This window comes from Phaethon lepturus, unplaced genomic scaffold, assembly GCF_000687285.1.
Source record: "Phaethon lepturus isolate BGI_N335 unplaced genomic scaffold, ASM68728v1 scaffold20400, whole genome shotgun sequence".
NCBI classification, from domain to species: domain Eukaryota; kingdom Metazoa; phylum Chordata; class Aves; order Phaethontiformes; family Phaethontidae; genus Phaethon; species Phaethon lepturus.
Window position 1 is genome coordinate 6209 of NW_010514268.1, and position 12176 is coordinate 18384.

The 12176-nt window shown below is 36.3% G+C and overlaps 1 protein-coding gene across 1 annotated transcript; it reads right to left on the bottom strand.

The window, feature by feature from the left end:
- Positions 1-3436: 3436 nt before the first annotated feature.
- On the bottom strand, positions 3437-11044 carry RANBP1 (RAN binding protein 1; the record flags this gene model as incomplete). The annotated part of the gene is made up of 5 exons (XM_010292515.1): positions 3437-3817; positions 4797-4862; positions 6867-6995; positions 8930-9087; positions 10908-11044. Coding segments are annotated over 5 exons (615 nt in total), but the record flags the coding sequence as incomplete, so codon positions are not given.
- Between the last annotated feature and the right edge of the window lie 1132 nt (positions 11045-12176).

Here is a 12176-nt window from a genome sequence, read left to right on the forward strand (position 1 = left end):
CACAACATTCTCATGTGTGCATGGTGTTGAGAAGAATTTTAATTTTCTGAGTTTTTGGTATCACAGAGAATTTGTTTGATACAAGCTACCTTATTACACAGGGAAAAAATAATTTACAGTGTTAAAATACAGCAAATTAGGGTGTTTGCAATTTGTGAACGAGACATTATCACTAATACAAGCTTATTCCTGGAGGAAAAAAAACCACACCTATTAGTGTAGTCTTCAAAATAATTAACACAGGATTTTTAGACAAGTATTTTGAACTATTTTTTATAGTAAAAATCTTGTCTATTTTTCAAAGACCTTAACTACCTGGTAAGAAGATACTATTTTGATTCTCACCAAAATTTAACTAAGTTAAATTCATCATTCATGTGTCCTCAGACACTCATCCATCTGGTTTTAGGTACACAAAACCATTAGTACCAACAAAGGCTGCGTTAAGCCTAGCTATATAGCATCTTTCTGCACCTGAAGCAAGCAGAATTGGTACAAATTGCAGACTTTAGCACCTGACAATGCTTTACTAATTCTATTGTAGTTTCCATTTTTACACAAAACGGATTAAAACCTGTTAAAAATCTTCACTTGTACCTTTGCGAAAGATTCAGCCATATTCTTAGTAACGCTGTTATTTAAGTAAGGAGTGCTTAAAAAAAGACTCCATTCTCTAGCCAACTGCATTAACAAAATTAGATTCCCCATTATTTCAGTCTACATTTAAACATGCTAGGAATTACCTTGCTTCACTGAGAGTAAAAGGGAAAGGAGCCACTATTCAGCTGCAGGTGTTAAAAATACTCTAGAATCCAATTTGTCTCTAGAATCCTAGAGACAAAGTAAGTCTCAACACACCTGTAAAGTGCAGAAATTGAAGATTCAGTGAATTTCTGTACTGCGTCTGAACAGTGAAAAGGTTCTGCATGATCCATTTTTACTATGACACACCACCTTCAAACAGGTTCAGACATTTAAATTAATTCAAAATTAAATTTTAAATAAATGAAATTATTGCCATTTCAGAAACAAGTATAAGGCAGCTGACATTTTAGCAGTTGCCCACAAATTCAGAAAGGAACTTTTGCATTACAAACCTAAGTTTTTGTCAAAGGACTATTTCAATTTTTGAGTGAAGTTGTTATTTTAAGATTCTCTATTGCCTGACAAGACAATCAAGTATCATCTCAATAACCCTGTCAACAGTGAAGATGGTAGGAAAGCATGAATACCTGGTGGGGGCACAAGACGACAGGACATCAGCTAGAACTCTAGAATACTCAGTATACAGTAAACTACAAAGACATTTCGGGGACATCTCTTGGGAGTCCACTACATATAGGAAAGTTTATCATTAGAATGACTTACACAAAAAAAGCCTTATTTCACCAGGATCAACTTTAAAAGTACTTACTGCTTTTTAATCTGTGGAAGAGCATACCTATGCTTCTGAAGTGACCAGAACATTGACTAACCATCTTTTAGTTTAGAAGACCAAGACATTCTTCAGCCAAATGCTATCCAGAGAAATTTTTTACTTTGTGGTCTCTCATAGCTCGGCTCTTTGAGATTGCAGACTTGCATTAAGGATGGTTGTAATGCATGAACTGTAAACATGGATCAGTTAACCTAAACAGCAATGGAAATCTCTTGAAATCATTTAAGTATGCGTCGTTCAGTTAAAGACGGGAAGAAGAGAAGGTAATAAAATTAAGCTGGAGTCATCAATACCTAAGCTTAAGACAAATTAAGTCATTCAGGTGTTTCCAACCCTCTTCTGTACAGTGTTTGACAGTGAAGTCAAACTCACCCATTTTGCTGCGTTCATCACTTTGCCCCTGCAGGCTAAAAATGCATTCCCAGCAAGAGTTCTTTAAATAAAAAGCAAATCCTTTAAATGAAAATTTAAATTTATTTTGAAATTTTAGGATGTCATTGCTATCAATTTAGACACACTGTTTGACATTATCAGATGAGAGAACTTACAGTGACTCACGGATAAAGATTTGGCTTTTACATTCAAATGTGAAGTACTTCAGAATAGCTTTGTCTTGGTATTTCCAAACCAGAAACACTAAAGAGCATTTTATTTTGCCTTTCGACCATCTTTGTTAATTAACATACTTTTGATATCTGCTGTACTTAAGAGGAACACGCGCAACACCAAAGGAGTTACTTTGTTTGAATGAAGCAAGTACCTTAATTACAGTTCCAGATTTAAGACTGGTTCCTTGTAGCATCAAAAGGCTGTGCTAAGTAGAAAGACAAGGTTTTTTTTAAAAAAACAACCCCAAAAAACACATTTTCTTCAGGTAGACTGCAGAGCTTGACCTACTTGGAAAGCCTCTTTAAGAAAATAAAAAGGTCTTACAGTCCAATGTTAACATCATACAGTCTTATAGTTTAGCAAGTTTTATCCAGTTTTCATAATTATTTTCAAAACAGTGTTGTAGAATTCCATCACTATTCCTAACACTATCCTTGTATTAGTGGTTAACAATGAAATTCAATTAATCTATCAGACTTAAAAATTGTGTTGATTTTACTGCTTACTGTAGTTTATTTTCCTACTCTCTCTCACTAACTTGAAACTGGATAAACAGAAAACATTTGCAGGGAAGAGATTTGATCAGTTTGCCCATTCTGGCAAGGAGAGTGCCCCTCAGGCACGTACAACGTAATTAACTGTTCCAAAGTGAACGTCAGACCACCACTCTCCAAGAGGGACAGCCTCCCACCATGCATCTTAAAAGTTTAGAACCCCTCCAGTTTGTAAAAACAACTCAAGCTCCAAAGCCCCGGAAAAAAACTTACAAATTTTAGAGTACAACTTTGACGATGTGCTGACACGGGGAATCTCATAGTAAGGTACTCACAGTTAAGGTTCCTTTGTATACACCCTAGTATAAGAGGCTGCTACTGCCTTCAGTCAGCAAGCAGCCCATCATGGAAGATCTGGGACCACAGCAACAACTTTGTGCTAGAGTCAAGCATTTGTAAGATTAACAAATTAGGGGCTGGGGCAGGGGGGGGGAGGGTTGTAAGCAGAGCTTTTGTTTTGTAAGAGGAAAATACTTCTCAAGTCTCACGTAACACATTTTCTCCCCAACCCTGATTTTTCACTGTCTGATGGAACATCATTAATGGTGTGCCAGGAATGCTCTATCGCCTGATGCCAGAGGTCTGCTGCATTTCAAGAGTCACAGGCACATTCCCTGCTCAGGAACACAGAGCAGAAAAAGTGTGAAAGGTCTTTTATATTACAGTTTTAGAAGCCACGTAAGAAACATGTATGTAATTTTAATCCTCCCTGTTGGTAAAGTCTGTTAATCTAGTTAATCCAAAGGTATGATATGTATCTCAACACCCAAGGAAACAAGTGTATTCATAAGTCATTAAAGTATATAGAAAACTCAGTTCTGTCCTCTGATGCTGTTTTCAAGTTTGTTTTATTCACTCTTTTAGATGACTATAAATAAGTGTTTCCACTATGGAAAAGAAAGTTAGCACAGTACATTTTCATGACTGGGGAATGGATTTTCTGAAGACATCTTCAAAAGGGCAAAAGCTTAGAAAAAACAACCTGAACGTTTAATTCAGTTCCTTATAAAGTCCCTTGTAAAAATTAACAAAAAAAAAAGAAAAAGAAAGAAAGAAAAAAGTAAAGGAAAAACTGCAAGGCCCAGGATGATTTATTGCTTTTCTTCAGTTTTTTCCTTGGTCTCTTTCTTCTCAGATTCTTTGCTCTCTTCCTTCACAGAAAGCTCTTCTAGTTTTTCAGCAACTTTATCAGCACTATCATTTTTGTCTGTGCCTGCTAAGAGATTGATTAAGAAAAAGGTTACATACAGGCAGTAATGGATTTTTCTGTTACAGAGAAAAGAGTAGAAGTGGAGGGTGAGAGGTATGGGGAGAGACAGCTAGCATTAAGAACAAAAGTAAAGAAATTCTTCACTGAGCACTGGAATGATTAATTCAATTCCTTTTCCTTTGGAAGTTATCACAGATGTCAGAATTCAAGAAATACCACTTGCTTATTTTAATCACTACATGATGGTCTAATCATAGTGACCGAGAAACATGTAACATTTGGTCAGCTTTGCTGCTACCAGTAACAGACTCCATACAGTGTCCAGTCAAGTAAACGTCTCAAGTCCCTACCTTCTTGCCTATCTTAACCAACAAACCAAAAGTCAAGTTCCCCAGTTTAAAACTGGGGAATAGGAAGTTCTTAAGATTGAAAAATTCCAATCTAAGTATCTTGAAGAGCATTGACTGCAGACCACTAGTAATCTGTACTTTAGAAAGATAGTAGTGTTTATTTTACATGGTGAGATACCTTGTGACATAGTAAATTCTATGAGGCAGTGCATTAATCTATTAAATAAAGAGACCTGTGAAGAAAGGCTACAACTTCATACAAGCTAACAATTATAAAAACTAAGTATTTTACTTGCATGATTATATATTTGTGGAATTTGGGAAGGGGAACTGGAAGGATATATCACTGTGGTTGCAGTGTTCACGGTTCACTTGTGTACTATAAACCCACAAACACTTCCTTAGCCTTTCCAAAAAAGCAATGTCCCAACAGCAGTTGTAACAGCCTTCTACAAGAAAGAAGGCAATTATCACTCCTGTGAACTATTACTCTTGCAGACAGAAAAAGTACCTGAACTGAAGACTGCAGTTCAGTACAGAGTGAGTCTGCTAAAACACAATGATACTCTAGGGGTCTATAACCACGCAAACTGCTAAAGAGTGGCGTGGTCCTGCACTTAAACTTTTAACCTTACCTTTCTTTGCTCTCTTGTCTACTTCATTCCTGCATTCTTCAAATTTTGCCTTGAATTTCTGTGCATCTGTTTCAGTAAAGATAGAACATTTTTTCATTAGTTTTACCTCCTTTTAACATTGAATACTTCCGGTATTGAGGACAGATTCCCAAGAAGTTTTGCGTAAACAAAACTTGTAGGCACTTAGGAGTAATCTAGTTTAAAAATCATACAAGATGACATGCAAAATTCTTGAATCACCTCTTTGCGCAGAAGCAGTTTATTTTCTTTAGCATGTCTATTAAAGTAGCTTATTTTGCAAAATACTTAAAACATAATTCCAGAAGGGACTGTTTTGTAGTTGTTGCAACTTCCAGCTGTCCCTAGCCTACAGGAATAAGAATATGATGTCAGAGACTGCTAATATGACTATCTGTGTGCAAAAGACTAAAGATTAGCTTTGAACTACTATCCTTGTCAGCTACATTATACCCAAAAAGATGTCCACATCCTTACCATAACTTAGAGCTCTTAGCATCAAGAACAGAAGATAAAGCCTGTTTCATTAGTACAGCATTCATATTCCATACCCAAAGGCCTGGACTCAAGCTATTCCTGACTACAATAGCATAGGAAGCATAACCGTCATTATGTTTTGGTCTAAGCCACCACTTGATTTAACAGTCATTCCAAGCAGTTGATGAAGTTAGAGTAATGTTTCTACACAGTAATACAAGCACCGAGACACAAAAGTGGATCAGGCAAGGTACCTTCTAACACCAGAACGATAAAGAAGGTAATTTGGTATACCAACTCGGTCTGACTGACCACACGAGGCCACTGTTGCCCCACAGGACCTTCAGAAGCCACTATGAAACTAGTCCAGGAAGTATTTGTATCGATTCCTTTTCAAGCATCTCAAAAAGGAAAGTAGTTGAAGGGCATACTTATGTCTGTTCACCTCTCACCTGTTTAGTCAGTACTGCAAGGGGTAGACAAGCAAAAAGGACTTCTCCCTCAAGACAAAACACTCAATAAGCTGAACAACCTCTACCAGAAAGAGGGAAAGGCTTTTCAAAGATGAGCAAATAGTTACCAAAACTCTTCAATTTCATATTTGATTAAGAAAGAAGCAGCACTATGCAGGTGGATCACAAAGATTCACTTGGCTAAACAATATCATGTTGAAGACTTGAAGAAAAGGAAGCAAGCAAGATATACTAAGTTCTTCCCAGATGTAGGCAAATCCATCTAGTTTTAAAACATACAGCCACTTTATTTGCCATCTAGCATGCAGGGAGATGAGGTGGCTAACACACTAAAGTTGTGTGGGAAATGGTAAAGCAGGAAACAGCAACATTTTTCCTCTTCCATTTTGCTTTGTTTTTCCAAGGAAAAAAAACACTTGGATTCAATCCTAAGGAGTTGGGAAAGCTACACTATCATTCAGCTCTACTAGTTGATCCGTATATAATTACAGACCTACTTTCTGTTCTGGTAGTCAATGCAGTCACTCCAGAAAAACCCACCAACTAGTAGGATAGTTGTGTTTGACAAGCACTTTTCACTGAGTGTTCCATTTAATCAAAACAAAGAAGATGCTACATACTTCATTAAAAAAAAAAAAAAAGAGCCACAAACAAAAATCGTATGTTCTGCTAATACAGATGGACCAGAAATCTCAGGTCAGTATTTCCTTGCTTCTAATGCAAAAATGTTACCTTAACTACAACTGAGCACCTGAGATAAATGAAAGCAAGCTGCATGTATTAATCTCTACGCCATAGTATTACTGCTTTTAGTTTTATTCTAATTGGTATTACACTTGCATGAAATGGTTTAAGTAAAAAAAAAAAGTGCCTAGGGCAGAAAGCTCTATAAATATCACTGGAGACCTGATTATTACACTATTTGTCAACACATACGGTTAAGAGATTAACTCACTTCTCTCAGCTAAAGCAGTAATTAGCTAACACTACCATGCAGTGGTAAGATATAGCATATCTACAACAGTGGTTTTCAGTAGAGTTTAGACATGTGGAGTAACATAACAGTATACAATCAATGCAAGTTCAGTGCCAGTCCACTCACTCTCTGCATTTAAAAATCGGATTGCCAGAAGTTCAGGCTTGGGGCTTTCATCTGCAAAGTCAGCATGTGTGTTCCAGACCCATGCCCTGTCGCTCCCAGCATTAGGCTTCAGCTCCATTAAGGGTGTGACTGAAAAGAAAGCATTAAAAGATGTACACAGCACAATAGTAAACGTTTTCCACACCAGCCCCCATAAATCTTATTGACAACTGACTGTGACAGTTACATAAAGCACTTTACACAGAATTACTTTTGAATAAATAAAGACGATGGTGCCCATATATATTTTTTCTTCTGTCCTCAAAATGATGAGAGACCATTACTGTATAAAAGAATGCTAGATTCCCTATTGTTAAGAAACTGAGAGTTTGATTCAATTCTTGTTTAAAACAGATGACTATGATGCCAAGAGAGATGCAGTCACTAAGCAAAACTCTGAAGAACAGTCAAATGGTTTAGGAGAAAAATGCATCCAGACAAACAGCATTTGTTCTTCTTTTGCACACTGAAAATACTACATTACAAACAATTATTTTTAAAAAAGCATTATTCCTACAATTAGTCTTCAAATTAATTTTCAGGGTCATTTCTCTCCCATCAGTTTAAAGCTCTGCTACAAGGTATTACAGAGTTCTATAATGCTGCAAGATGTGCACAGCGTATTTTCAGCCTATTTGTTCCTTCCCAGTAAATGGTGCCCTTTCCCTCCAAGACACTATAATTACTTCACCTGACTGACTGGAGAAGTTGGAATGTTACTTTTCACACTACACTAAGACTTCTTATATTACACATGTGCAAAGTTTAAGCAGGGCTTTTTTTCTCCCCAACCCTTGGGTCCTTCATTTAGTTCAGCAGAAATACGAAGTATACTCACTTTCTGGCATTTTTAGTTTAGAGATCAAATTACATTTTGTTTCACTTAATGTTTTGCAAAAATGAAAAAAAAAAAAAAAAAAAACAACTTTTGGCATGAACACTATAAATTTATCAATTCTGTTTTGCATATGCACAGCATTTATTTTCCTAAACAAAAGGTTTATTCTTATTGGTTGGTGACTACACTGCTTTCATATTTGGCAGTTCATTTACTAAACAGGAACACCTGTGTCCTCTGAATAGTCTGACTTTCTGAAGAAAGCTATCCAAAGAAAACAAGCATTTTTGCTTGACTTCAAATTTGTATTAAGCTACTTAAGTTATTTCAAGTTACCTAAATGTAGTTTAACTCCACAGAATACTACATACTCTTCATACAAAAGCGGAGTATTACCAAAGCAAGCAAGTAACAAAGTATTACCAAATTAGTCTACTTGTTGCTAGTCATATTGCCTTTCAAATCTGTCTTGCCCTTTCAAGTTTATTTTTATTCAGAGGATCAAAGGAACAAACCTCTCCTGCTCCATCAGTTCTCAATACGCATTCTTTTTGAATGAGTTGGCTGAATATACCACATTCATTTCAGTTTATTACACAAGCAGAAAAAGGCAGCCACAGATTAGTTTAGTACCTCAGTATCTGTTTTCTGATGGTTAAGCAATTGCTTCTACCAATTCAAATGTTGAGCTCAAAGTAGTAAATTATTACGACTGCTTATTTAGCATTCTTTTTATGAAAAAAAGCCAGCATACATTGATTTCTTATCCTAAACAGTATTAAGACCTACATTGTCTACACTTGATTAATCATTATAACTGCCCCTGCCCCGAGAGCAATCACACAATGTGTCTCCATCCCAGCTAAATTTTAAAGTGTCTTTAGAACACTACCAGAGACTGAAGAAAAAACCCCCAAACTTTAAGACTCAGCCTTGCAGGCAATCATCAAAACCAACTAGAACTTCTTTCCACTAATAAAAATAAGCACTCATCACGTTTGATGCTTGTAGCCTGGTGTGCAAAGCAAGAGACAACTGCATTTACATAAATTTGACGTCAGTTTAAAGACATACAGCAATTCTCTAGCTGCTGCTGGAAAGACACTGAGGTCTTAATCTACAATGTACAATTCTACAAGCTTATTTTTTAAAACAAAAACAAAAAGCATAGCAATGTATAACATACTGTAATGGTTTGCACAGATTTTTAGGGTTTTATCCCTCCTCATGAGGAGGCGAATTGTTCCCTTCTCCTTGTGTTTTAGGAGTTTTACATCACCGGTTCCTCGTTCTTTCCATTCTGGAAGGTCATTCTCAGATGCAAATCGGAACAGCTTTGCTCGCCTTGAACAAGAGAGAATTTAAGAAGTTAGCCTGCATGTAGAAACATTTATTGAAACAGCAGTTGTTTTTTTAAAAGCCACACACAAGGAAGAAAACAATTCCTTCTGTAAGGTTCCCTGTTCTACTTCAGCATACAAATTTAGAGACTGGTATGATAAATTCAAATATAATAACACGCTATTAGGAATTGTGTAATAGCTATACTAAAATTCAACAGGTTTAACACACTTTTGTATTCGGACACACTTTAGGGAGATGATAAACAGATCTGTTGTAGGCAACCTTTTAAATTAAGGTAGCTAATTAACAGGTTTTGCTATAGCTAGAGTTCTTATATACATTATGAACACAAGTGCTCCATCTAACCAGCAGTATTTATTAATTCAAGAAATTGAGCAGGTTGAGGCTAAGTAAAGACTCTCGTATAATTCCAAGCCCAGCATTTGATCAACTGTTAACAAAGTGCCTCACCCTCTAGAGTCACTCATTTCCTCTTAACTCCAAAAACCTAGTTGTTGCTATTCTTAAATCAGGAATAAAGGAAGCGTAGTGCTGCACTGCAGTGCAACATACCTGTTTCAGAACACCACTGTTTAATCTTCCAAGATGCCAGTGTGCCAAAAGAGAAACAGGAGTAGTTTGGGACATTAGTCAAAACTGACCCAAGAGACAGTCTGAGCTCTGCTAGTGAGGCGTTTAAGACACTGCTATAGGAAAGGAAGCACCTGCTCACACTACAGGATATATATGAAAATATACTTTTCTACAGATGAACAAGGGATAGGGACTTGTAATAATCCGGGTCCTTCAAGAGAAGGTGTCAGATGTTACAGCAAGCTACTCTAAACAGATGCTCTGATGCAGACAAACTACTTTCTTCTAAAGCAAGTAGTCCGGCTGGCACTCAATAGGCGATTTCCCCAAGTTAAACTATCAGAACCATCAGCATTCAAAAAAAGGATTCCTTTCCTCTTTCACCCCTTTTTAGACATAAAAATGAATCTACAGACCACTAGAACTTACACTATTGTTTCCCCTGCTCCTTTTTAAAGAAAAATATTTCTTCTTTCCATCTGATACTGCACATCACGTATGCAGAGAGGCCTAATGGTCAGGGATCTCACCGCGCTACTTGTCAGAAACAGACCATCGCTTTAGCTTTTACCAGAATCTGTATAAGGAGAACTCAAATCTCCCTTCCAGATGAACAATAACCATCTGCATTAAGTAAAAGAACTACTTTTTTAAACCTATTTAAAGCAAACACATCATGGATCAAATTCCAAACACTCCTTAAGCCTTTAGCCTACATGTTTCTTGAAGCAGATCACACAACTTAAGCAAGCTATCCTGATTTGACAATAAGCCCAGCCTAAGGATAAAATTGTTTAAGACAACAGAAAGATACTACCACAAATGCCTCAATATTCTACTGCATCTATTGCTTTCATTGTTTCAGTGTGTCATACATCACCCTTTACAACCAACGGGGGATGAACAGCAGCAACATTATATACATCTCATTGTTTTCCAATACTTGTTTTATACTGTGATCACACAAGTTCAAACCTCTAATTATTATCCAAGTTAATGTTTTCTTTAAGGCTAAACTATACTAAATCCAGATTTGTAATATCAGCTCACTTCTGTTTTTCCGGACTTCAGAGTTTCTTGGGACATTACTTAATTATCCCCCCACTGAATCTCTGCCACCACAGTAAACAACCAACTTAGATTACCACGTCATACACAGAGATTCCCAACAAATTATCTAGCTTTTTATAATCACTTTAGGTAATATACAGAAATATTCTACTTACATCTTAAAGAGTTCTTCCTCATCCTCTTCCAGAGTTTTTATTTCTTGCTCGGGAAGGGAAACTATGGGCTCAAATTGAGGATCATGGTTAGAATCATCTGCATTTTCAGTAGAAGTATCATGCTCCTCATGTGTTTCCTGGAGAGAGAGAGAAAAAAAAACCACCCAAAACTTGCTATGTACTTAAAATCTGAAGTACTCATATCTCGGTTTAAAATTAAAACATTTACGACTATTCAGCAATTAGATCTTCATAACTGAAATACCCTGTAACAATAAAGAAAAGTTATTATTGCTGAAAGCAAATGGCTTTAAAGCCAACATAAAATTATACTAAGAAAAAAACCCAACATGCTCTTGCAGTGCTAGATGTTTTAGTCCTACCACTCTTACTGTGCAGAGGCTTGACCTTAGAGAAATAGCTCTTGGTTATGGAAAAATAATAGCTTCAATTATTTTTCCTATATAACGTATTTCATGCTACTAAAGCACTATTCTTTCTTAGTGGCAAATGACCTATCATTAATGGGGAAAAAGAAAACACAACAGCAAAGCCACCACCTAACCCAGCTTCAGGGACACGTTACATTCAGAGCTTCATTATTCTAGTCTTACGTATTAGAATCACCCACAAAGACATTTTTGAAGCATAGTTGCAACACTCATTAAATAATTTAAGTTTTTTGCTTTAAGACTCTTTGGGGAACTTTAGGTTATGGATAAATGGCCAAAATACTACTTCCTACTTCGTTATTTAGAGATCTGTCATAGCATTCATTAAGCTTAAGAATTGTTTTTAGTATGTGACTAGTAAATAAATGATAAACATCCCTAATACTTCATATCATACATATGCACTGCTAAGAAGCATTCAGCAGAGAAGCCTAAAAGGGAGATTCATCTGCAAGTTTAATGAGGCCACAAACAGCTATCTTGGGTCAAGAGAACTAATTTGGGGTTTTTTGTTGTTGTTTGAATAACAGAGAAAGGTAAAAGTCTATACATTGAAGAAACTTAAATCCCATTTTCACTTTAGGGATGAAAGAGCCCACTCTCACAAGCTCTATTTTGAATATCCTTTACAGAGTAGGCACACACCACATGTGCATAAAGCAACTGAAATGAAGCAGTCTATTTTTAATAAATAATTAAAAAAAAAAGGAAAAAAGGGGCAAGAGGAAATTGGGTAACAAATGTTGCAAAATAAATTCTGGTTATGTCAACAACATCACATCAGCTATCATTAGTTTTATGTCCCCCGTGTTCCAGT